The sequence below is a fragment of the Diachasma alloeum genome, unplaced genomic scaffold (genome assembly GCF_001412515.2).
Source record: "Diachasma alloeum isolate Michigan unplaced genomic scaffold, Dall2.0 Dall_scaffold_00294, whole genome shotgun sequence".
Taxonomy (NCBI): domain Eukaryota; kingdom Metazoa; phylum Arthropoda; class Insecta; order Hymenoptera; family Braconidae; genus Diachasma; species Diachasma alloeum.
The window spans coordinates 18871-43994 of record NW_021680433.1 but is presented as its reverse complement, the minus strand read 5'-3'; the positions used below and the strand labels follow the sequence as shown (position 1 = coordinate 43994).

The 25124-nt window shown below is 35.9% G+C and overlaps 3 protein-coding genes across 3 annotated transcripts; 2 read left to right on the top strand and 1 right to left on the bottom strand.

The window, feature by feature from the left end:
* The first annotated feature begins 1180 nt into the window (after nt 1-1180).
* On the top strand, nt 1181-5219 carry LOC107039142 (poly(U)-specific endoribonuclease homolog). The gene is made up of 4 exons (XM_015258612.1): nt 1181-2063; nt 2153-2450; nt 3021-3453; nt 4640-5219. The coding sequence occupies exons 1-4, from the start codon at nt 2012-2014 to the stop codon at nt 4877-4879; spliced, it is 1023 nt and encodes a 340-aa protein (XP_015114098.1). The 5' UTR covers nt 1181-2011; the 3' UTR covers nt 4880-5219.
* A 909-nt stretch (nt 5220-6128) lies between these two features.
* Nucleotides 6129-17459, top strand: LOC107039194 (probable 2-oxoglutarate dehydrogenase E1 component DHKTD1 homolog, mitochondrial). The gene is made up of 9 exons (XM_015258691.2): nt 6129-6285; nt 8123-8412; nt 10140-10359; nt 10622-10971; nt 12268-12489; nt 13412-14045; nt 14867-15400; nt 16793-17067; nt 17159-17459. Exons 1-9 carry the CDS (start codon nt 6135-6137, stop codon nt 17264-17266), a joined length of 2784 nt encoding a protein of 927 aa, XP_015114177.1. The 5' UTR covers nt 6129-6134; the 3' UTR covers nt 17267-17459.
* On the bottom strand, nt 17130-24932 carry LOC107039193 (NAD-dependent protein deacetylase sirtuin-2). The gene is made up of 6 exons (XM_015258690.2): nt 24623-24932; nt 24133-24369; nt 19515-19871; nt 18830-19025; nt 18512-18704; nt 17130-17374 (listed from the first exon to the last, which is right to left on the bottom strand). Exons 1-6 carry the CDS (start codon nt 24657-24659, stop codon nt 17300-17302), a joined length of 1095 nt encoding a protein of 364 aa, XP_015114176.1. The 5' UTR covers nt 24660-24932; the 3' UTR covers nt 17130-17299.
* Nucleotides 24933-25124: the final 192 nt, after the last annotated feature.

The following is a 25124-nucleotide window of genomic DNA, read 5'->3' as shown; positions in this document are numbered from 1 at the left end:
CCCCCCCCCCCCCCACCCTCCACTACTCCCGAATCATATCCGTTAAATAAAATGCACACGTGACAAGCTTCATGAAAAATAGTTAATCTTAATTATGATAAATTCCACAGATATTTTTCAATTGGGTTCCGTGCATAAATAGATTTTCGACACTGATCGGATTGAAATTTAGTAGAACTTCCTGTTTCGTGGGCGGAAAAAATGAAAAATATTTTTCATTCCATTTCAGGACACAGAAATAAAAAGTCAGGAGAATAATCATGTGGCCGTTTTGGAAAAAACTTGAAAAACAAAATTGTTCGCGCCAAGGACGTTGGTCCCGCTTCTACTGATTTTTTATTTCACAGAGAATTTTTCTCCAGTCCTTATTCGATCTCAAAATATTTTTCTCGTAGACATCTGATTGTGCCCTATGGCCATTCATTTACCATTTCTAACTTGGTTTGTTTTTAATTTTTTTGTATTTCTCAAAAATTTTCACTGTTCAGTAAGAATAAATAAACTTTTCCTTGGCGCAGTTTTTTTTTACAAAAATAGAGAAACTCTAAATTACTTGTGATGATAAAGATGATGTAGATGATAATGAATCTCTCTTGCCTGCATTTTAATAAATGATCATTACTTTTTAAAAATATGAATGCCGTTTCATTGAAATAAATAATGATTGATCAAAAAAAAAGAGATAGATTTTAAGATTGACTATTACCGTTTAGTTCGTTCATCTTCTCATTGCCCAAGTCACTATTCACTTTCTTCGAAAATAATCGGAATCTAACAGTATTTCATCCATTTTTTTATTAGTTCTTATTATCGTTTCAATCCTAACTTTTCGATTCCAGCGCAGAGCTAAGCGGAATATAATAGGATTTAACATAAACCTCATTACATCTACTTCGCTCTGTTCTTCATAAGAAATAATCGGAATAATCCGAAGTGATTATCAGGGTTGGAGGTGAAGAAATTAAGGTATTTATGGCGGGATTGTCATGTAGGAGGTGAGACGGAGGGGAAACTATTGTTCTCTCGCACAAAACCAATCGCTGAACAAAAACGAAATTTCAATTACAAATTTTCAATCTATTTCGAGCATTTTTGTGTTCGATATATTTTTTTAATAACTTTTCCATTTTTTCCCATATATTTCAAGAATCCTTTTATTTTTCTAGCCTTTGTCTTTTGCATAATTGGAAAATAATTAATGTGGATAGAAAAAGTGACAACACCGTGCCGTTCGAGGTACAAGTTGGCAGCACTGATTCACTGAGCTGTTAAGTTCCTTCCCGTAGCAAAATGTATCTTCACAACTCCATTCGTATTTGCCGCGCTCACCTCTTCACGATTTCCTACCTCTGTTATCGCTATTCCAAGTTGCGCACGTAGAATTTCTATTTTTCATGACTTTCTTAATTATCTCTTCTAAACAATTCTACTAGGTCATTTGGATCATTTTTTTTATATTCTTCCCGAAAAGCTCCACCCAAGTGCAAAATTTCAGGAAAGTGGCGACTTTTTTTTTCTGTTTTTAATATTTTTTCTCCGAATTCCCATGAAACCCCGTGTTATGAAAAATTCCTATATTTCACTCATTCTCCTAGGCTATCTGGAATTTTGCATAGGGATTTGGAAAAAATCAAAGAATGTATTAAAAAAATCATCAATTTCTTGGCTTTTATCGACCTCTCCTGATCACGCCATAAATACCTTAAACGAAAACTTGACTTCATCACCTCCAATAAAATTGCTGAAGCCACCTAGGCCCACTCACTGTTCTAATCTAATTATGTGACTCATTTGCTATTTTTACTTTCTAAGGATTCAAACTTACCGCCACAATTTACGTCACGCCCTCCACCGCCTGCACACAAACAAAATCAGCTGTTAGACTGTTGGGAGTCCCAGAGGTCCCAACAAGCCAACAATACTGCACAACACATTGGTCTTCCCAAAAAGTTTGACAAAAATGTGATAAATCGGTTCCAAAATTATTTCTCAACTCTGGCAGGTTTCTGCGATGGCTCAGACTCTTATCCCGACACTGATCTTTACATTCTCAATTTTTACACGTGAGTATCATTCCTTTATCCTTTACAAATACGATTATGCGTTCACTCTATTTCCAATGGATAGGATATTTTTTTATTGGACTTTTCAGACACAATCCCGCATTTATGGACCAACAAAAATGATCTAAATATTCATTCACTGGCAAATGAATCTGGCCCATTCATCCCAACACTCCAGGGGATAGAGTCAACACCGAAGAATTTCAATAAATCAATCGATTCATCGAGAAAGTCGCAAAAGAGCGCGAATACTGTATCAAATGCAAAACTGGAGAGACTATCAGAGGCTTTATTCAGTAAAGATGTCCACAATGCCTGGGGATACATTAAAATTAATCTTCAGAATCAAACGACGAGGAACAGTCCGGTCGATAGAGCTCCTGAACCGTAGGTTCCCTATGATATTAGTCAACTAATTTATCAAATAATTCTCGTGACTATTTTTTAATATTGATCGAGCATATTAATTAATTAATTAATCCATATTGATTACTCAATTAATTGAATGATTGATGGAATTAATATAATCAATTTTCTAACCATTATGGATGATTCTCTAATTGGGGTCTTGCATTAAACTTAAAATAAGAAAGAAAACAATTTGTAAATGAACCAATAAATAACCAAAACAGTGAATGAATGATAGAAATAAAATTATGAAATATAAAAATTGCATGAAAAATATTGGATACATGTTTTCCTTTCGATAAAATGAATAACGAAAAATTAATGAGTTATAGACAATTGAAAATAATTAAATACGAATAATTAACCAATACTCATAAATTCAATTCCTTTCCTCACATTTTTATAGAATACATAAAAAAAATAGGAAAGAATTGAAATCGGCGATGAAAAATTTAATAGGATTATTATTATGTAATTAATAGTAATTAATTAATCAATGGATTGAAAGATTTGACACTCTCCCTGTCTCTCTCTCTCTTTCTTTGTTAGATTACTCACCGTAAATCCAGAAGCATTCAAAATACCCACGATCAATTGTATTCTTCAAATGTACGATAATTATCATCTGGACACTCGAAAAACGGAAGAAACGACACCAGTTCATAAAGAAGAGCAAGATCGCCTCCTCGATGCTTTTCTGGGTACTAATGTTATGGCCACCGCAATGAAGTTCCTCTCTGATAATAATTATCTTCCGAGGAATGAATCCAACTACAGAGCGACATTGATCACCCTCTGGTTTTCACCCTATCGAAGGGGTGAAGGAAAAACCAGCAGCAGTGGCTTTGAACACGTCTTCCTGAATGAATTAAGGAAGGGGAGGCATGTACTTGGACTTCATAATTGGATTTATTTCAATGCGGTGGAGAGTAAACGACAGGCTAATTATCTTGGGTACTTGAGGAAGATTGATCTCGGTGATGTAAGTAATAATTGATTTATGCAATAATAATTTTTTATTCATCTTCAAATTAACATTTTGTATAAGGTAGGATACTGACATTCTTCAACACTGACGAAACATTGTCTTGGCAAAATGATCTATCTTCAGTTGGCCATCAGAGGAAAAATTGGAGAAATAAATATAAAAATGTTTGTTGATTTCTCATAGTTGCATTGCAAATATTTATGAACGTGAATCTGAACAATAGCATTCTGAGGAACTATTAAACACAAGCCTCTTCACACGCACGAAAACATTTAATAGAAAAACCTAGCGAATTTGTTAGATAATTCTATTGAATTTCTATTGAGCTTTCATCAGTTTTTGCTGATTCTATTGAAATGTTCAATAGAAAATATTCAATAAAAAAAGCCAATAGAATTTGGTTTTTCTATATAACTTATTCTCTACAGATATCCAATTTTCTTATGTCATTAATTAATTAATCGTATTTAATTAATCAAAAATGGAATTTAATTAATAACAATTGAACACTATTAATTAATAAATTTTTTTACTAGCGAACGCGCGCTTTGTTAAATTCGATTAATTTAATTCTATTCATTCGTATTATTATATATTTTTTTGTTCCTTGATTTACAAGTTACAACATTGAATAAAGAGGAATTCTCCATAAATCGCGTGACAATACAGATTGTCAAACAATTTTCGATAATCATACCTAAAGATTTTCATTTCTTTCTTTTTTAAATTAATTAGTACCAATGATCTGAAAATGTGAACGAATATGAACATTTTACGTCCCTTCGATCTCATTTCAATGGAACCGAAGAAGAAAATTGCAAAGAGAGATCGATCATCATCAATCAGTATCAATAAAATGAAAAAATCTATTTTTCTGTTCTTTCGAAATTGACGTCAACATATTCCTTGTGATAATATCTATCAAATCAAATTACAATATTGCTATGTAACTAGAAATACTTTAGTAATAATCGGCATTTTCCTTTTTTATGAAAAAATTGTTCCGTATACGATAACTCCTGAAAAAATTTAGCTAGAATATTGAAATTTAGTGAGATTATAGCTCTTATGATATTACAGAATGGGATTGTGGGCAGGCGAAAACGGACAAGTGGTTTAGAAGATGTTCAACTTTTTGTGAATTTTTTTTTTCAAAATAATCGTCTTGTTTTCTTTCCAGAAAGCTGCAGTCTTGGCTTTTCACTTTACCTTCAACTCCCACGACAAACCAATAACATCGATGTTCGTTGGTACCTCTCCAGAACTGGAAATGGCTCTCTACACAGTATGTTTCTACGTAAGAAGAGGGAAGAAGTGCAAATTATCATTGGGAGGATCCAAATTCAGGATTATTACGCATGAATTGACGTACAAAGGGAAGAATTTACCAGTGATTGGTTCAGCATTTCCTTTAATGTGAAAAATGGACTAAATGAATCAATAAGAAAATTAATTTCGCTTGACTGATACAAACCTGAAGTTATTCCTCGATGCATTCATGGCATGAATGCAATGCTTCAAGATTGAGTTCTTTTTCATAGATTATTTTCTTATATGATATGTGAAAAAACGAGCAACGTTGACTGACAATTTGCAGTATTATTACAAAAATATATCCCATCAATCGACGGGGAATAAATACGTCGATTCAACTTTCAACAAGGTAGTCAAGCATTCGTTACTTGCTGTAAAATTGTGAACCATTGATATATTGTTTTTGTAAGAGAAATCGATGAATAAAATACAGAATCAATGTTTCTAGTTGGAAAATTCCCCAAAAGTCTTTTATCTCTCTATATTATAAAAATCCAAATCAACTTCTGGTGATAAAAGTTTGATACTCAAAATTAAGACTCCGAAATTGAGAGCCACAAGAGTCACGAGGGTCAAACTAAGGGTCATGAGGGTAAAAATTAGGGCCATAAGGGTCACGAGGGTCAGATTAAGGGTCCAAATAAGAGTCCCGGGGGTCAAAAACTAAGGGTCAAAATAAGGGTCTCAATATCTCACTATATTGTAAAAATCAAAATCGAGTTTTTGGTGATGAAAATTTCGTGCTCGAAATTAAGACTCCAAAATTAAGGGTTAGAAATGAAGGTTCAAAATAAGGGTCACGAAGGGTATGCTGAGGGTTATTATAAGGATAATGAGGGTCATATGGGGGTTGACGAGCGGAGCGAGCGGGGGGCGCAGTCCTAGTTTCTCATAAAAGTATGGATTAAATTTTATTTTTGACGCTGAAATAATTATATTTACAGATGCATCAGAGAGAAAAAACTGTTCCAACAATTTATATTTTCTTATGAAAGCTTCGAAAGAGTGAAGAGAAGTTTCATTTTTATTGACAAGAAAATCTTGAAAATATGATCCAAATGAAACCATCTATTGTTTAAAAAAATCAGTGATTCACTGCGTGATGAAGAGTTTAATCAACTATGGAAATACCCTGCCCTGTATCACGGGTTCAAATACATATCGCCCCCACCCAGGCTCAGTGGAGAAGGCGATGAGAGATACGAACATTCGGGACCACTCTCACACACTCAAACAATTACTTCATTCCATCGCGTAAATAGATAAGCGTTCAAACGATAAATACAGCAATCAGACGAGATGGACGATCACCCTCGCTAATATTTCCACCAGTCTTGATGTAACGCTCATGTTAAACGACCATGTATCGTAGTATCAGATCGGCCCTGAAAAAACGAAATGAATTATTTAAAAACTCATATGTTAGTGTCGCGTGGAGGAAAAGCGTCAAGTGTTATCACAGTGAGAGTGGGGTCTATGGATATCGCCCTAAGAAAACAACTTTCTTTGCTGGTATATTATTATTTTTTTACTGAAAATGCATGAGAGTTCAGAAATATTCATCAGAGAATTGGTACAATGATAGAAAAGGTGGAACGATTCAGTTGCACTAAACGATGCATCTTAACTATTACCGCGATTCGTTAATAGTTAACGAATCGTGGTATTTCATCGGAAAAATGATTTTTGAGAATATCTTGGAATCGAGCAGAAAATTTTTTAAACACTTTTTTAATGGTTATTACTTTGTTCTCCAAATGAATGGTTCTTATGAATTATGACTGAAAACACAATTTCATTTTAAAAAAACGTCCTGAGTACATTTTTGTGCCCTTTCTTTATTATCTCTCTTGCATTCAAAGTTATGAGTTTTTTTTGCTTCCGAATGGAAGCGTTGCAATCCTTCGACTTTCACATTCTCTAATTTTGATTGGAAATAATGTAGAATAGTCTGAAACGTAAAAATACGAAATTTGGCGACCATGTCTGTATGTGACCACGTCCACCGCCACTTTCCCGGTGGTCAATTTTTAGAAAATCGAGCAATTAAGTGGCTAACGTAATTCCAAAAAATCTGAAATTTTGACAGATTATAGGTCTTAATAAGGACTAGCTCTGTGCAAAATTTGAGCCCGACCGATCTAATAGTTTTTGAGAAAAAGCGATTAATTTTTAAATAGTTTTCCGCAAATATATTCAAAATTAGTGGACCGATTTCGATTTTTTCTTTAATATTCGGTTCGGCGGCTCCTATCTAGATCAATCAAAACATAATATATACTCGTTCATACAAAGTTTTTGAGATATTCCCATTTTTTCTGTAACGTGGTCAATGTTTACTGGGACAAAAATGGACGTTAATTCGCCCTTTTCCCTTGGTGAAGTCAGAAACTGAAGATAACTCGATGATTGGACGCCAGGGATAAACAATTATCCCTAACATCTACTAAATTAATTCCTACCAGATCCCTAATTAAACCAAATTAATAAATCCAAAAGGAATCCGAATAAGGCGCAAGGTATCGCAATATACGCGTCGAAAAGGTACTCGAATTCCTAACACAATAAACTGGGATTCGCTTTAAACGAGTTTCCGGCAACGTCACGTGATGAGCCCTTTCATTTCACATGGAAAAAAATAATTCATCGATTCAAAATAATTTGTTTTTTTAAAAGAATTTCGAGAAATATGTTGTTCTAAAAACTGCTATAATTCTTTAAACTTCAATTGACAAAGTCCATTTTTATCCATTTTATTGCTGGTTAGCCAGTCAATTGTAATTAAAGAAAAACGACACGCAACGGGGTTTCCCTCATATGGTGACCAATCTAGGGTTAAATAATTCTTCTAGGCTGCTATTACTGAATTTAAACCTTTTTGAAATATCACATATAATATTATGGATGCTTACATAGATGTACGGATGTCCCCAAATGGTCTCCGTGGTTCTTCTAAAAGTGTAATTATTGAAAACAAATTGAATTATTAAGGTATTCATAATTTATAATTATTAAGGTATTCAGAATTAAATTCAAAAGCGAATAGTAAAGCATAAATATGAAGCCCCACCAGCAATTAGCATTACCCAGGGATTGCCACGGGACTACAGCCCCAATATTATAAAAATTTATAATTTATTTCTGGCGTGGTTGCTTAATTTTATTATTACCAACACTTTCATTGAGATTTTTTACAGCTTTTACTTCGCTCTACGAGAAATGTGGTCATAATAATTTCTCCCATATTTTCGGAAGTGCTCACCGAAAATTCACCTGAGAAGTGCTTGGATCTATCTCTTCATTCCTGATCATACAATCTTTAATTTTTTTTCTCGCCCATTTATTCCAGTGTCACAAGAAAAACTGAATGTTCGTGCCAAATACAGTAATTTCCAAAGACTGGTGACTGCTTACAGAGAGCACGCTCACAAGCAAGCAAACATAGACCCCATATCAGTTTTAAGACCAGAGGCTGTGCTTGAATTAGATCCACAGAGATATGGGCTTGATCTGAACGATATCGTGAAATTCCGGGGGATAATTAACACGAGTAAATCGGAGGGAACTGTTAGAGAGGCTGTAGACATTCTCAATGAACTCTACATCCGTGAAATTGGAGCTGAATTCAGCCATTTGGAGGTGAGACTATTTTATCGGATACAGTTATTTGTTCAAACCAGGGTTGGGCATCTGTCGATAATGACAGTTTTTTACATGACATTGTAAAAAACCCGTAATTTACGTAATAAATGTAAAAAATGTAAAAAAACCAGCCGGTTTTACCTTTTATTGTAAACCGTGAAGCTTCGCGAAGATTATACCTCGCGAGGGTAATAAAAGTCACGAGGTTCACACCTCGTGAGGGTCATACCAGTGCAAGGGATGAATTTTACAAGGGTCAATCGCATTATTTATTGATCTCTATTGAATTCGTCGCATCACTATCTTTTCTCTTGGCATTAACTTGTTTCATTCAGCATTCTTAAATGACAAATCATCTAATTCTATTGTCTTTGGCAGCTTTTTTTAAGTCTTCAGAACAAAATAGTTCTTTTCAGGTCCAGCTGGGCTTTTCCGGGGCTCCAAATAATAAAGTGGAGAATCCAATAAAGCTCAATAAATAATGAGATTGACTTTCTCACAATCGAGATGACTTGCGACTTTAGCCTTTTGCAACATTTGACCCTCGTGAAATTTACTCTTTATGAGGTATGAGGCTCATGTTTTTGAGCTTCTCAAAATGCCGCGAATCGTACCACGTGACGTAGTAATACATTATGTCAGCACACTGATAGAAAAAATCTCTGACACGTAGAGTACAAGTTCTTGGCTCAAGAAACTACATCATTCGCGCCGTTTTAACTGAATGAATTCTTCATGACTTTGGATCAAAGAAATAGGGGAACTTGGCATAAAGTATTAAATATTGGACGGAAAGAGCAGGAAGTTTCGCGTGCATCATAATGCTTTCCATATTAGATCAGACTCGCTGGCAAGAATCTCTTGGCGGAAAGTAATCTTNGCCACATTAGATCAGACTCGCTGGCAAGAATCTCTTGGCGGAAAGTAATCTTGCTTACATTTAATATCAATCTGATGAAGTTTCTATTCTCTTGTGTGAAGAATTCGTACTTTTCGCTATAGATAATTCTGTTTTTCATGATTTTCGACAGAGGTGATAGGGTTTCCAATCAAGTAAATCGGTCCTGAGGGCACACATCTTCCTCTCAGAATATACTTCAATTAGGTAAAACTAAGAATCTCTTGTATCAAGAGATTCATGGTCAAAACCCCATTCTCTTGTCTCAAGAAACCACTTCTGTCGTGTCAGAGATTTTTTCTATCAGTGTAGACGATGAAAGTAATTTCTGCCGAATGTAGCTTTATAATCCGAGCCGAAGGCGAGGATTTTAATCACAAGAGTTAGGAAATAAGTTTTATCGCCATGTGACATACAATATTTTATGTCTCTGAGCCCGGAAGCCGCGATTCACCCGTAAGAATCGATGCTAGAATCGCCGTTTTACGGTCCTAGGGCCATAAAATAATACTCAGATCCGCGTTCTAACCGAACAAAGTGAAGTTGAAATTCGCGGTTTATCTGTCCTCGGGACATGATATACTATTTTTTATGATATTTATGTGTCCAACACTGCGTCTTCGTCAGTCGAAATAAAAGAAAACATTCTAGTAACCGAAAATTGCAAGCTTTTCGAAGTAATGTAAAAAATGTAAAAAACCCATCGAGGTAATTTTCATAAATTACGGCGGTAAACAACAGTGTAATTTACCAACGTAATTTACACGCCCAACCCTGGTTCAAACTGATGGCTATTGATTTCCCTATTCGATGATTGTAATTTCAGAGCCTGGAAGAGAGGGAATGGTTCGCTGAGAGCTTTGAGAAGACTAGTACAGAAGAACTGGATGATGGAACAAAGAGGGCTATCGCTACTGAAATGTTGAAGAGCCAGGCTTTCGATAACTTCTTGAAGATTAAGTTTGTTTCTTTTAAGAGATATGCGGGAGAAGGGGCGGAAGCTATGATGGCGTTCGTCCATGAATTCTTCAAGTTATCTGCAAATGGTACGAGAATTTGAATTCGTTTATTCGATTGTTTGATTTCATATTTTAGTGCCTTTCAATTCCTTCTCCACTTCCTATTAGCTCTCTAAATTGATCATTTTCCGGAATAAAATGAAACTTGGAGTTCATGCGCGCCCTTTTCCCAATTGATACACAGAAAAATGCTTCAATATATGTCCAATAAAACGGCGGAAATCCACACGCAAACTTTTAATACATTACTGATGAAATTTCATTAATCGAAATTGTTTTCTAATTTTAGACGGAATTGAGCAAATTGTGTTGGCGATGCCCCACCGCGGCCGTTTGAATTTCCTCACTGGAATGCTTCAGTTCCCTCCAGAGAAGCTATTCCGCAAATTAAGAGGGCTTCCAGAGTTCCCTGATGATGTAAAGGCCACTGGGGATGTTGCCAGCCACTTCGTGTCCTCTGTTGATCTCGACGTGAACAGAAAGAAGCTACATGTGACTATGTTGTATAATCCCTCTCATCTCGAGGCTGTGAATCCAGTGTCCATGGGGAAAACTCGGGGAATTATGCAGAGTGTTAACGATGGAGATTATGCAGAGGATGGCAAGAGTAGGTGGAGTGATAAAGTATTGAATCTACAGGTAAAATTAATCCATCATATTCTCTCCGCCATTATTTTCTTAAACAATAGTTGCTCGTTTCACTAGGGCATCCTGTACATTCGGGATACCCAGAAACATGAATTATTCATCACAAAAGTTTGACACTGACGATAATTTTCGTACTAGGCATAAAATTTTTATTTATTTTTTTATAATTTTTTATAGATTTTTTCGACACTTTAATCTTCTCTCTAATCTCGAAAAATTGAATTTCTCATAAGACTGTGTTATTTTGCCACTGCTGAATTAATTATTATCAGTAATACTAGACTGATAATTCAGCACGCACTCAACCAGAATATTTTTATTCATATCAACTTCCGTTTAGAATTTACTTCAGATTTTCATCTTCAAAATTTAAGTTATGTATATACTACTTCGTTCATTAAATAAAATGATGAAATACGAAAATTGAAGTGAAAGTATTAGATACGTTTTGTTCTGAAACATCATGAAAAATGAAGCAATTACAGTCACCTGCACGGAGAGAAATTCTCTAGAAAAATCCTAGTGCGAGCGCGGGAAAAAGGGCGCAAAGTGACGACCAGAGAAAAATTCTAGTGTCGGCACTGGAAATTTTATTGAGTAGCACGTGAATTTCCCCCGGTTTAATAGGAAATTGTCACAGAAATCCCCCGAAATGTCATGAGAAATGCCTAGAAATTTTACCTTAACAGCACTAGAATTTTTATTAGCCGGTGGATTGGGATTTCGTTCTGTAACAGCACTAGAATTTTTCTAAAGAATTCCTCTCCGTGTGGCGGAACGTCTCACAATACTTCCTCTATGTACCGGTTATTAGGAATGTACGAAAAAATACCCGAATTGGTAACACAAGGCCCCCGCACGTGAGGGGTTAAGGATATCCAAGTATCTTTTACACTTTGGTACAGACCACACGATAAATTCAAAATTTTCAATCATCAATTTTGTCAATTAAATTGCGTGAAAAAAAATTCTCTTGCGACGTCACTTTTCATTTTACCGTGGTCATTTCGGACATATACTATATAGAATGTTATCAACAATCAATTTGCCACATATTGGCTATTATGAAATCATCTCGGTAATAATTGATGTACAAAGAAAAATATCAGGCGACATTTTTTGCTAGAAATTCCTTAGAAACCATACGTTTTCGAGATAAAGACGATTACAAAAATGGAAAATCTGATGTATAACAAATGGATTAATTATACCAGAATGGAGAATTTTTTCAAGTTATATAAAGAGTGAATTAAACTTTTGATGATTTTATATTAAAAATAATTGTAGATCCACGGAGACGCAGCTTATGCTGGGCAAGGAGTAAACCAAGAGTCATTAGCCCTTAGTGCAGTCCCCCACTTCGAAATCGGTGGAACTGTCCATTTGGTCGTCAATAATCAATTGGGCTTCACTACGCCTGCAAGAAGAGGAAGGTCTTCGAGATATTGTACAGACATTGCGAAATCGATCTCTGCGCCAGTATTACATGTCAATGGTGACTATCCGGAGGTAAATTCATTAGAAACCCTAAATTGATAAATTAACAAATCCACCAATGTTAGGAAATTCGATGAATAGCACCCCAAGTGAACTTTTCAGACTATTTTACCAAGAATCCTGAATCAATAATTCATCAATAATTGAAATTCAGTTTCATAGGGATTACATCCGTAATGATTTACTTTTTAAGCATTCCCACGTACTCATAAACGTCAAATTTCGATTTTCATGAAATTTTCAATGAACTATACCGATATTTTCAATAGAACCCATTCTCTTCATGTAAATTAAGAGGTGACTATCATGAGTTTTCGAAGTTGTGGGCTATTGGCGTGAGATTTCGCATACATTGCTGATCGATGACATGTGTCTAAAAACAAATAATTAGTGCAAAAAATTGATTGTTTATTATTTGTTTGCCCCGCAGACACTTAAAACGTTAAAAATAGCCCAGGACCTCCAATTTTTAAGCTACAGAGGTTTTTTTTTTCAAAATTTATGAAAAAATGTGTACAATAGCAATTACGAATGAGTTTTTTTAAATTCGCCTCCTACACAGCTGATTTCGTTTTGTTTAATATAAAAATTTTTGCGGAATTTTGAGAAATTGAAGAAAAAGTTTGAAAAAATTTGTTACATACATACACACATACACACATACATACGGACGACGTCTAAAAATTGCATTTTAGGACTTTCCGGATCATAATAAGTCGATATAACACAAAAAATCGAAAACTTTTTTTTGAACGATTACAACGCTTCCATTCGGAAGCAAAAACCAATTCGTAATTGTTATTGCACACATTTTTCCAAAAATTTTGACAAAAAAACCTCTGTAGCTCGAAAATTGTAGGCCCTGGACTATTTTTAACATTTTAAGTGTCTTTGAACAATTGCGTTTGTGAAAAATAAATTATTCAATTCTCAGATGGTTGTAAGAGCAACGAGGATAGCCTTCGCCTACCAGAGAAAATTCCGAAAAGACGTATTCATCGACATGAACTGCTTCAGACGGTGGGGACACAACGAACTCGACGACCCCACCTTCACAAACCCAATTCTCTACAAATTAATTCAGAATCGAGCATCAGTTCCGGATTTGTACAAAGCAAAATTAGAAGACTCTGGAGTTCTCACTAAGAGTACAACCGAGGAAATTGTCTCGAATCACACAAATTTCCTAGGGAATGCTTTGAAGCAAGTGGATAATTACATTCCTCAGCCCTCGTATTTCACCCATAGATGGGCAGGGTTTCAGCAGGCGCAGTCGAGTCTCACTTCCTGGGACACTGGAGTGGATCTTGGACTGCTAAAATATGTAGCCAGCAGGAGTGTAAAGGTCCAGGATGACCTGGACATCCACCCTCAGGTGATGAAGAGCCATGTTCAGGGAAGATTGAAGAAGTTGGAAAGTGGGGAACATCTGGACTGGTCGACTGCTGAAACCGCAGCCTTTGGGAGCCTTTTGTATCAGGGATACAACGTCAGGATCAGTGGACAGGATGTGGGGAGGGGGACTTTCTCGCAGAGGCATGCCATGATTGTCAATCAATCCACAGGAGGTACAATAATAATTTTCTACCAACATTTCATAATTCGGAATTAATTTTGAGTTTACGATTTGCAAATAATAAGAAAAGCTTAGGTTGAGTAATTTAAGCTTGAGAACCGGCAAGGCTAAGCAGTCCCACGATGCTACCTGAGTCCAAGTCGGTGGGGGTGCTTAGCCAGCTTTTTTGGGCCTGATCCTCTCTAGACAGACCAGCAGGGCTAGTAGTTCGGCAGCCAAGGACAAGGCAATACAAGAAATAAGACTAGCTCCGCGATGGTGACATGTCTAAACTCCACGGCGTCATTTCAGCACAACACGTCAATTCAACATTTTCATTTTCTACCAAAACTATTTCATCATTCGGTTTTTTCATCGTATTCAATTTCAACATAAATTTATTTGAACATATCATTTCATTTTTCACAAAAAACACCAGCTTTTTTGGGTCTGATCCTCTCTGGACAGACCAACAGGGCTAGTAGTTCGGCAGCCAAGGACAAGGCAATACAAGAAATAAGACTATCTCCGCGATGGTGACACGTCTAAACTCCACGGCGTCATTTCAGTACAACACGTCAATTCAACATTTTCATTTTCTACCAAAACTATTTCATCATTCGATTTTTTCATCATATTCAATTTCAACATAAATTTATTTGAACATATCATTTTATTTTTCACAAAAAACACATCTATTGATTTTTCTACCTAAGTAGAATGTCCCTGTACCTGACTCTGACCCAATAACCGATCTTTTTAATTAAAAAATCATCATTTGTTTGTGCAGAATTCTCTAATTAAATTCTCAAATATCATTTCCTTTTTTAATAGAAATGTTCATTCCATTAAACTCAATGGTTGAGGGACAAACCGGAAAAATTGAACTGGCAAATAGTATTTTATCCGAGGAAGCAGTACTTGGTTACGAGTACGGAATAAGCATCGCCTCCCCCATGACCCTGACAATTTGGGAAGCTCAATTCGGAGATTTCTTCAATGGTGCTCAAATCATAATAGACACATTTGTAACGAGTGGAGAAACCAAGTGGATGACAAGCAGTGGTCTGACGATGCTTCTACCCCACGGATGGGACGGAGCGGGACCTGATCACACCTCCGGTCGTGTGGAACGATTTCTCCAACTCACTGACAGCAAAGAGAACGCTCCTGACGGAGATGATGTTAATTTCCAAGTCGTTAACCCAACAACTCCAGCACAATATTTCCATCTACTGAGACGGCAGATGGTAAGGAACTTCAGGAAGCCTTTGGTCGTTGTGGCGCCTAAAATACTTCTTCGACATGCTTCAGCTACTTCGTCACTCGGCGAAATGGGACCGAACACGAGCTTCGAAAATGTCATTGGTAAATATAGAAAATGTTTTTTTTGTAAATTTCTAAAGAAATTTTTTGCAGAGTCGAATGCTCGAATTTGCAAAAAAATCTTAGAACAACCTAGTGAATTCACTAGGAAATTGTATTGAATTTTTATTGAACTTCTATTAAAAATTCTATTAGATTTTCCCGGACTTCACTGAAAAATTCCGCGGTTGAAATTTTCGATGTGATGAAAGTCGATTTTATTATTAGGCAGTCTTGCATTAACAAAAATTTCCAGAAGACACCAAATTTTGCAACCCAATGTTAATTATACAAATTGGGCGCCAATCTATTATTTTTTATAATTCTTGGGGAATAGACAAACCCCGAGCCTTTACAATCTTTAATTTTTCCTTGTTGCGCTTACCCGCGACTCTGAATTTCAAGGGGGAGAGGGGACCAAACCCTCTGCTTCGGATTCTTAGGATTCCACCCACAAAATAAGGTCTACTCAACTGAAATTATGAAATAATATAAAATATATTCTCAGAAAGATTGAAAGAAAATATTATGTTTGAATTTTACAAAATTGATGTCAACAGAAATAATGAAATTGAATGGACCAACGGGTCCAACATAACTGTAAATTGATGTTTCCTTAACTAGTGCGAAAAATTCAATTTTCTACATGATCTTACAATCGGGATGCAAATTCTCGTCACTCACTTTCCAAAGAAAAGAATTAAAGTCGAACCTAATGTTATGTCGTTGTAGAAATTGATAATAAATATCGACAACTCCGGTAGACTCAATGAATAATATAAATTTTACGAATCTAGAGCGTGGGAATGGTTTCCCGCGATGGCACGAGGCCCACAGAACGACGAGAAAAATTATTGACTGCTCTAAACAACAATACTCAGCTTTTATCTGTAGTTCAGGATTCACCGCTGTCTTTATCGCTCCAAATCTCCATAAATCCCTTACAAATTTCAACGTGCAAACTCTGAACTCTCAAAACTCTAAACTATCAAATGTCTAATATAACAATAGAAAACCAGGAATTACTCGCAAGCAACAACGCCAGTCTGGCTGACTTAATCCTCAAAAATCTTTAAGTGAATTCTATCCTCTAACTAGTCTCGGCAAGAACTGAGGAGTCCTGCCGTTATCGTGCGGGTCCTCGGCTCTCAAAAATTTGAAAGGGGGAAAATTTCCCTAATTTATCACAATCATATCCGTAAATTCAATAGCGAAGCGGTAAAACGGGTTATGTCGATTTTAATGGCCAGTTTTTGGTCCAAACGAATTAGTTCAGTTAGGAACTGATGGATTTATTATTTAAAAACATCTAAAAGATCTTTTTGATGATCTAATTCAAAATTAATGAACGAAGAAATTCTTAAAGACTAAAAAAATCTGTTCAAATTCTTCCAGCTGACAATTTCCCAGACCCTTCAAAAGTCCAAAAGGTAATATTAGTATCCGGAAAGCACTTCTACGCCCTGGAAAAACAACGAGAGCTTCAAAACGCGAATAACGTAGCCATAATTAGAGTAGAGAGCCTCTGCCCATTTCCCCTCTTAGATCTGAACCACGAGCTTCAAAAATATCCTCACGCTAAGACTTTTATTTGGAGTCAAGAGGAGCCGCAGAACATGGGTGCCTGGAGCTTCGTAAAACCGCGATTCGAGAATTTATGCGGTCGTCGAGTGAGTTGAAACAATGAAAATAATCAAAACAAATTTTAGAGTTGAAAATAATTCCAGGAATGGTCGTACTGATTTCGTTTTTTTATTTCAGCTTAAGTATTGCGGTCGTGAGTCATCACCAACACCAGCAGTTGGTGTAGCGCAACAGCATCAACGAGAGGCGTTAGAAGTTGTCGTAAAACCCTTTACCATGAAGTAAAAGAAATAATTGTGTAAATATGATAATAAAGAATTATTTTTTAACAGTTGACTCTTTCTGACTGTCAAATCTTCGATGCTCGTTCGTTATAAGGGTTTTCAGTTCATCCTGAAACATAAAATGAGAAATGAGAAATTTCATGAATTTTTGTTGATTCTATAAATAAATTTAATAAAGAAATTGCGAAATAAGATCAGTCGAGTTTGATTCGATATGAATTTTTGATGGAATTACTCTGAATTTTTTGGACCGATTTATTTTTGATGAATATCATAGCGTTTGTGCTGAGGGAGACAGTCTTATTTTTGCAGAGATCTTTTTTGTAACTTTGGAAATTCTCTTCCAAAGAGGTGTTAATAAATATTTGCAAAGCAAAATATTTCCGAAAAAATGATCTTGAAGTAAAATAATTTCAGCGTGTGTTGATTCTATCTCATCATGGATTTCATAGAAATATCTTCGAATCTGAACTAGATGAATGGACATTTATAAAACCTGGTTTGTAAGAAAAAATTAAAACTGTAAAATTCTCGAAGTCATATTGATTCCTCTCCTGTTAAAGACATTTCTTAAAAATCCCGAGCACTCAAACAATTTTTTTTTCAAACTGATAGACAGTCATCTTCATATTGATAAAAATTTTAATCCATCAAGTCGGGTTGATTAGTCAGAAATAAGATGAACAATGTGTACCGAATGCAAGTCTTAAAGTTTTGAGTGTCTACTCTGAATTTATTGAGAAGGACGTCTCTTTACTTGTATCAAGAAATTCATGGTTTGGAAGTTACCAAGCGCACAATATCTCACAATAAGAAAAAACAAATTTATACTGGTCCGAAAGATGCGAGTAATTGGTGAACATCAAGAGAACGAGTTCTCAAATCAATTCGAGTGGTTTTTGCATTAAAATATTTTAGAATTGAGGCTAAAAAACGATTAAATGAATTAATTCAATTTCACTTGGTTTGAGAAATCGCTTTCTTGTCATCAAGAAATTGTCCGCGTCTTTAGAAAAAGTACAAAAATTTCTTGCCGAAATTTTTTTTTTCATAGTGCAAGATATTTTGCTCTTGAAAATTTTCAAGCCACAAATTTCTCAATGTAAGTACAAATGTACTTCTCAAAAAACTTTGTTTTTCTCAGTGTACACTATTTGCCTGATCACTGAAAAACTTAAGTTTCGTAAAATGGAGAAACAGCCTTAATATTTCGTTATCAAACTAGATTTGAAGTAGATGTACTCACCCCCCATCCGAGTTTCTCAGCTAATAATTCGCATCCAGTATCGCAATCCCCAACCCAAGCAACGTCTCTTCTCACTTCTGAACTCTTCGGATCGAATACAAATCCTTGTCGAAGGCCGAATAATCTCGATAGTCTGTCTTGCAGGCCCACTTTCTCATGGTTGATGAGGAGTCTTGGACAGGTTGAGGGCACCCTTTAAAAATAACGAGCGAGCCAATTAATGAAGAAGTAAGAGAATAATTACGGGGTCGAAGAAATGGAAAACAATATTGAAAGTGAGTGAACAATTTGATTATAATAACTTGGAAAAATCAATACCTGTCGATCAATGAAGCAAATGGTTGCACAACTAGACTCGAGCCCATGATAATTAAAAGATCCGCTTTTGGAAAGTCGTGCTCTATCAATGTGTGGAATCTGTCTGGTAGCATTTCTCCAAAAAATACAATGTCTGGTTTCACCACCCCCTCCAAACACTCCTCACATTTTGGAATGAGTCCCTCATTTATTTTTTCTGTAATTGCCAACAATTTTATTATTAATTAATGAACTCATAAAACTTTTCCGTCCAATCGAATGAAGATGATTAATTGATTCTCAATTAATTTTTCCATTAAAATGATTCATTAAAAAACTATTTATAAATTTCATCGAAAAGAAAATTTCTCAATTATACACAGAGGAAAAAAATATGGACAAGTCTGGTTTGAACTAACAAAATGGCAAGTTGAAAATTACCAAGATGAAAATTGTTGTGTTAATCATTGTAGATAAGTTGTTGATTATTGTTTATTGCATTTATTTACTGGTTTTTTGGGTAAAAATTTCCAAGTAAAAATGGCAGAAAATTCGCCTTTGAAAATATATAAAAAAAAAAAAAGCCGTTCACTCAGAATTTCTGGAGATAGTCACTTCATTTTTTGGGTTTATTTCGATTTAGTCCCTTCGATGGAAATTGATGGAATTAAATAGATTCCTGAAATTTAAACCACGAATGAATTACCTTTCATCCAAGGGAGATCATAAGGCCGTCTGCACTTGAGGCACCTCCCTGTGTGGAACGTTCCATGAGCTTCAACCAATTTTTCCCCCGGAAGTCCAGCAACTCTCTCCAAGGTATCCACATTCTGTGTGTAATGCCTCAACAATAATCCTTTCTCCCACAGTAATCTCACGAAATAATGACTGGGAGTTGGTTTGAACCCCTCAGGAAGTAGCTCCTTCGCTAAGACGAAGAATGGCTCCGGATTCTCCGTGAAAAAATCGATCTGGAAGATCGCCTGAGGATGTGGCAGATTGTACTTTTCTAAATTGTGGTACAGGCCACTCGAGGGGGATCGAAAATCTGGAATTCCTGCAGCTAGAATTGAATACAATTGACGACGAGGTCAACGATAATAATAGTTGCATAAAGACAACATTAGTAAGGGGTCACTATTATGAATTTTAAATATTACGGATTATTGAAGTTAAATCCCCATATCGCGTGTCTAAAAGCAGAAGGCCGCATGTGCGAAAGATGGCCTTCTCCGGTAAAAGGTCGTATCTGCTAGCAGATAAAACCTTTTGCTTGTAGGGAACCCACCAAATTGTCCCAAGATAAAACGTCTCAAGTTTAGTTTGCCCTGAAGACACGTATGAAATAGCTATTTTCGTAACAAAGCCGAAAAAAAATTTTCTGACGAGTGTGAGGGTTGCAGACCGAGGCGAAGCCGAGAGATACAATCACACGAGTAAGAATAGTATATTTCGATATGAGTGTGAAGTTATGAAGGCCGCAAAAAACTTTTCTGACGCGTGTGAAGTTGGCGGCTCGAGGCGAAGGTGAGGGCTGCCAATCACATAAGCTGAAAATTTCCGTCTCACATGTGTCGAAAATAATTTGTGACAGTGATGTTACGTTCAGCGAGTGGCCGAACTGTGCGTTTTTCGTTTACAAACAAAGGAATAACGCATGAGTTTGCAAGTAAACAAAAAGGCACTTTTCGGCACGAGGTGAACGTAGCAGCAGTGTCAAAATAGTTATTTTCATCACAAGGCCCACAAAGTATTTTCTGACGAATGTGGCTTTGTAGGCCGAGCCGAAGGCGAGCGCGAGATGTGCTATAATCACATTCGGCAGAAAATACTTTTGGACCGTGTGATGAATGCAATTTTTGCGCAACAGGCCCGAGCGGACCGGACACACGCGATAGTCGCCATAACAGTATCCGCCCGGACGACCAAGAGTGAGGTGAGAATCGATATAGCTCCCTGAACGAGTTCCTTTCGAGGCAATTATCGAGGCCCCGTGACCAAAATTCCGTCGAATTCAACGCTCCAGACTATGGTAAGCACCCGTGTACTTATTTAGAGGTGATTAAAAGTGAATTAGTGCGGTTTTTCGGAACAGCGATTGGACCACGCGGGATGGCGTCGCTACCTCTCGGAATTACGCCAACACCGATACTCATGGTTTGAAGGGTAGAAAACCCTTCAAACGAACCCAAATGCTCCCTGGAAGCTACCTGAAATTATCTAAATGATAATTACGCTACCTGAATAAATCCAAATAGTAATAATGCTACCTACCGTAACTTTTGAGCTAAAATTCATGCTTTATGCGTCTCGCTACGGCGATTGATGCAACTCGCTACCTGCTTCATTGCTACCTTTTCTCGCTCTCTTTACGTAATTATTCTACGCTACCTATTTCTTTATATTTCTCAAACTCACACGAGTTTTGGGAGAAAAATTAGGCTACCTGAATTGCTCTTAAGCTACCTTTTACGCGTTTTAATGCTCTCTAGCGTTCGTTGAGTTTTGGATTCCGGTTGGGCATGGGGACGCTATCTTTTTAGTTATCTTTACTTTTATGGTTCGAATCCAGAACAATAAAATTATCTAAGCTCTCTTGCGTTAATGAATAAGCTACCTATTATCGTAGAAATCATTTGAGACCGTAAGCTACCTATTTTCAGGGAGAAAACCTCCATTTCCGGGTTAGAAATGCTCCCTTCTGGTAAATCAGCCACGTGGCTGATTCAAGCTCCCTAGCTCATTTTGCTACCTTTTCGGTGGATGAGATCCCCAAGTTTTAAAATTGTTCCTCAATTTTAGAATGTAAATCCCTAAAATTTAGTCCCTAAAATCCACTCATTTCAAGTAAGATAAGTTCTTAAATCAAGTACCGTTGGGTTGTTAAATTAAGAACCCAACGGATCAGCGTTCCTAAAATACGAATACGCAAAAGCGATAAAATTCCCAAATAATGGACTATTTATTCGTTATTAATTGAGTCCAGATATACTTTGGATAACAAACGATTTAAGAACATGAGTAAATTCATTGTAGCACAGGAAAAATAAATCAACTCAAAAACGAGAATGTCCATAATTTGAGAACCTAAAAGGGGAGAAAATGCGCATGAATTCCAGTACATACAATGATACTGGATATAAGTAAAAATTACTGAGAATTACAACTTTTTCTCTGATGTTGCGAAAAACATTTTTTTAGAAATTTCATCTATTTCTAGGATTTTTCGCGGTAAATTACATTGCAAAAAAGTTCTGAAATTCAAAAATTTTCGCTGGCAACTAGAAGCTTTTGTGAATCAATCAATTAAACATATTTTATTTAAAGTATTAGTTTAATTGATTCATTCATATCAATAAAACTATTACTTTAAGTAAAATGAAATTCAATTAAATTAATTTCTCATCTCCCTCCATCACAAAATCTATTCTCGCATATATCTGAAAGGTTTGTTCCGCCGGAATCCATCGAAGGACCATTTGTGTATGAAAACAACTCCCCCCGAACAACCCCTCCCACACTGCCCCCCCCCCCTCATCACCGAACCTCTCCAGAAAATCTCCAATCATCTAAAATTACTCTCCCATTAATTCTATTACCCAAACAACCCAGTTGCTAGCTAAAATTGTCTAGCGAACCTCGGATAAACAAGTCAATTTCTGGACGTGGATTAGTTTCTGGACGATTTCAACTTGCATTGAATATTCCATAAATAAAATGGAAATTGTACTAATTATTTCACCTTTCGATAATATTACTCGTGTTTAATCATGTGATCAATTATTTTTGCTATTGATCAACATTTAATGAATAAAAAAAAATATGGCCCAGTCGTCCTGAAATTAGGGGTTTCGGCTGCATTAAAATTGGAGAGGGTGGGGCAATATGGACACCTGGGGTAAAATGGACGCTCAAAAAAATTGTGAAAAAAAATTTTTTTTTCAAAATTCAAATTTTAGAAAATTGATTCATTGGGCAATAAGGACACTTGATAAATCCGTATAGGATGGACTAAGATGGACACTCAAAAAATTTTTAGTTGAAAAATTTGCAATAATCCAATTTTAAAAAATTGCTTCTTGGAAAAGTTCACAACCGAAAAATTATTCAAGAGTGGACACCCAAAAAAAGTTGGTCGTAACTTTCAATCAAGAAAGTTTTCAATAGACATTCTCTAACAGAATCATGTCGGTATCTTTTTATAGAGAGAAATTAGAGTTGGAAGAGATATTAACACATAAACTTCAACTCTATTAAATTTTACATTAAAATTTTAAATATAAAGTAGCATTAGATTTTCTGTTTTACTATTGAAGTAACTTTGAAATTATTGATTTTTTTTTAATGAACAATTGCACGCCCTACCCAACCAACCTTTTGTCCATTTGCGAAATTTGTAAGATGGCTACTTTTCTACTTACAACGAAAATCACCATACAACAATGGGGGAAGATAAATAAGCAAAGAAAAATTTGGTTTACCACCCCCCACGACATAATTCAAAAATCAGTTTTTTTCAATTTGAAAATCGCAGCCATGACTGTTAGTGTTCCAGAAGTAGAACAATATTATTGAAACATAAAACATTGAGGAAGAAATCGGCGTGTCCATTTTACCCCGTTTTTGCTTTACCTTACAACTTCTACGACGCAGTCTTATGACAATGTGTTTATTTTTATAACTTTCAAATGACGTCGGAACAGTAGATTTGATCCAATTCAACTCATTATTTAAATCTGGTGTCCATATTGCCCCACCCTCCCCGATTTCTTAATTTAATCATTCTTTGTTTTGTTAATTTTCACTTCAAATAATGCTTTTCTGCTGATTAAGGATGTTCGACACCCTTTTAGCCAAAATTGACGTTGTTTTCATTTTTCTGGCAAATTATCGATGGGAGTGACGTGAAAAAATATAACGATTTTGTGGGTTGTCATTCTTTAATGGCTCACGAAGTTGCGTAGTGGTGCGATAATTTTCATGCGTTTTTTCTACAGTTTTGTGATTCTTTTTAAAAGTTTAGAGAAAACGCAGGAAAATGTTCGCACCACCTTAAAATTTCGTCAGTCATTAAATAATGACAAAACGCAAAAACGTTATATTTTTTCACGTCAATTCCATCATAAGTTTGCCAGAAAAATTAAAAAAACGTGAATTTTGGCAGAAAGGGTGTAGAACATCCTTAAAGCATTCTTGAAGGTATAGAAGCCATCATATCCCCATTTAGGTGATTCTTTTATTGAAGATCCTACCACGAAACTCGAATTTCCCTCAACCGTCCAGCAATTGGCCTATTTACCCCACTCTATTTCCATTCAACTCACACGTGGAAATCCCCGCTCCAGCCATTACTATAATTTTCTTGCAGCCAGCCCCCTTGATGTACTCCACAATTCCATCGATCGTCAGCTCCTTCAACACCTTTTTCGTCTCCCTCTGGCCCTCGTCAGGGGCATCGTACAGCTTCAGCTTCTGGGTGAAGTACTTTCGTATCTTCTCCATCGAGGAATCATCATCATTATCATCAGCTGATGGACCCGGCCTCTCACTCCGTCGCCCCTCTAATGAATATTTATGAATATTTGATATTCTCCAACGTAAATAACGAAGGCATCTTACGATTCTGTTAAACCTAATCATGATGCGTTAAAAAGTGATTTAAAAATGGAGTGAAAGAATAATACAGCATTTGAAATCCCTTCGGAACCCATCAGATGATTTAAATGAACATAACCTAGAGATGATGACTCATATTTCTCCGAAAACAGACAGGAATTTCGAGCAAAATAAAACAAATCGTAGCACTGGAATTACCCTCTGGATTCTTCTCCTTTTCCTCAGATTTATCCATTATATCTGCGCCTCAGATCAACTTCCACCACTTTTCCATGAATTTCAAACACCGAGACGTCACTATCGTGTCATTGAACCTCCACATGTCATGATGTCACTGTTGTGAGAAATCAGGTTATCCAAGAATACTCTAAACATCAATTCCTCTGTTTTTCCATTATTTCCTTTTTTGACAGTCAAGGGTTAAATGTCTTCTGGCACTGCCAAAATTTAATCAAGCGAGAATGCCACTTATTGACAAAACGATAAACGGTGACAATGACTCGTCAAATTCAATTGTTCTGATTATGGGAGCGACGAAAAATACTCAAAATATTGGACCTATACTCGCAAAACTACAATATTAAGGTTTAATATCAGTTAATAATTAACATAAATTATTAAAAATAAAATATCAAATGTTGAATTATAATAATATTTATTATTTAGTACCATAGTATGAAATAGCATCACTGATAGTGTA

Excerpts from the sequence above, each read along its gene's own strand:
- LOC107039194 (XM_015258691.2), top strand. The coding sequence starts at position 6,135 with ATGTATCGTAGTATCAGATCGGCCCTGAAAAAACGAAATGAATTATTT. Across the intron at positions 12,490-13,411 it reads TCAATGGTGACTATCCGGAG|ATGGTTGTAAGAGCAACGAG; the intron begins GTAAATTCATTA and ends TTCAATTCTCAG. Across the intron at positions 15,401-16,792 it reads GAGCTTCGAAAATGTCATTG|CTGACAATTTCCCAGACCCT; the intron begins GTAAATATAGAA and ends AAATTCTTCCAG.
- LOC107039142 (XM_015258612.1), top strand. The coding sequence starts at position 2,012 with ATGGCTCAGACTCTTATCCCGACACTGATCTTTACATTCTCAATTTTT. Across the intron at positions 2,064-2,152 it reads TACATTCTCAATTTTTACAC|ACACAATCCCGCATTTATGG; the intron begins GTGAGTATCATT and ends TGGACTTTTCAG. Across the intron at positions 3,454-4,639 it reads GGAAGATTGATCTCGGTGAT|AAAGCTGCAGTCTTGGCTTT; the intron begins GTAAGTAATAAT and ends TTTTCTTTCCAG.
- LOC107039193 (XM_015258690.2), bottom strand. The coding sequence starts at position 24,659 with ATGGATAAATCTGAGGAAAAGGAGAAGAATCCAGAGG. Across the intron at positions 24,370-24,622 it reads AAAGGAGAAGAATCCAGAGG|AGGGGCGACGGAGTGAGAGG; the intron begins GTAATTCCAGTG and ends AATATTCATTAG. Across the intron at positions 17,375-18,511 it reads CTGAGAAACTCGGATGGGGG|GATGAACTGAAAACCCTTAT; the intron begins GTGAGTACATCT and ends TTTATGTTTCAG.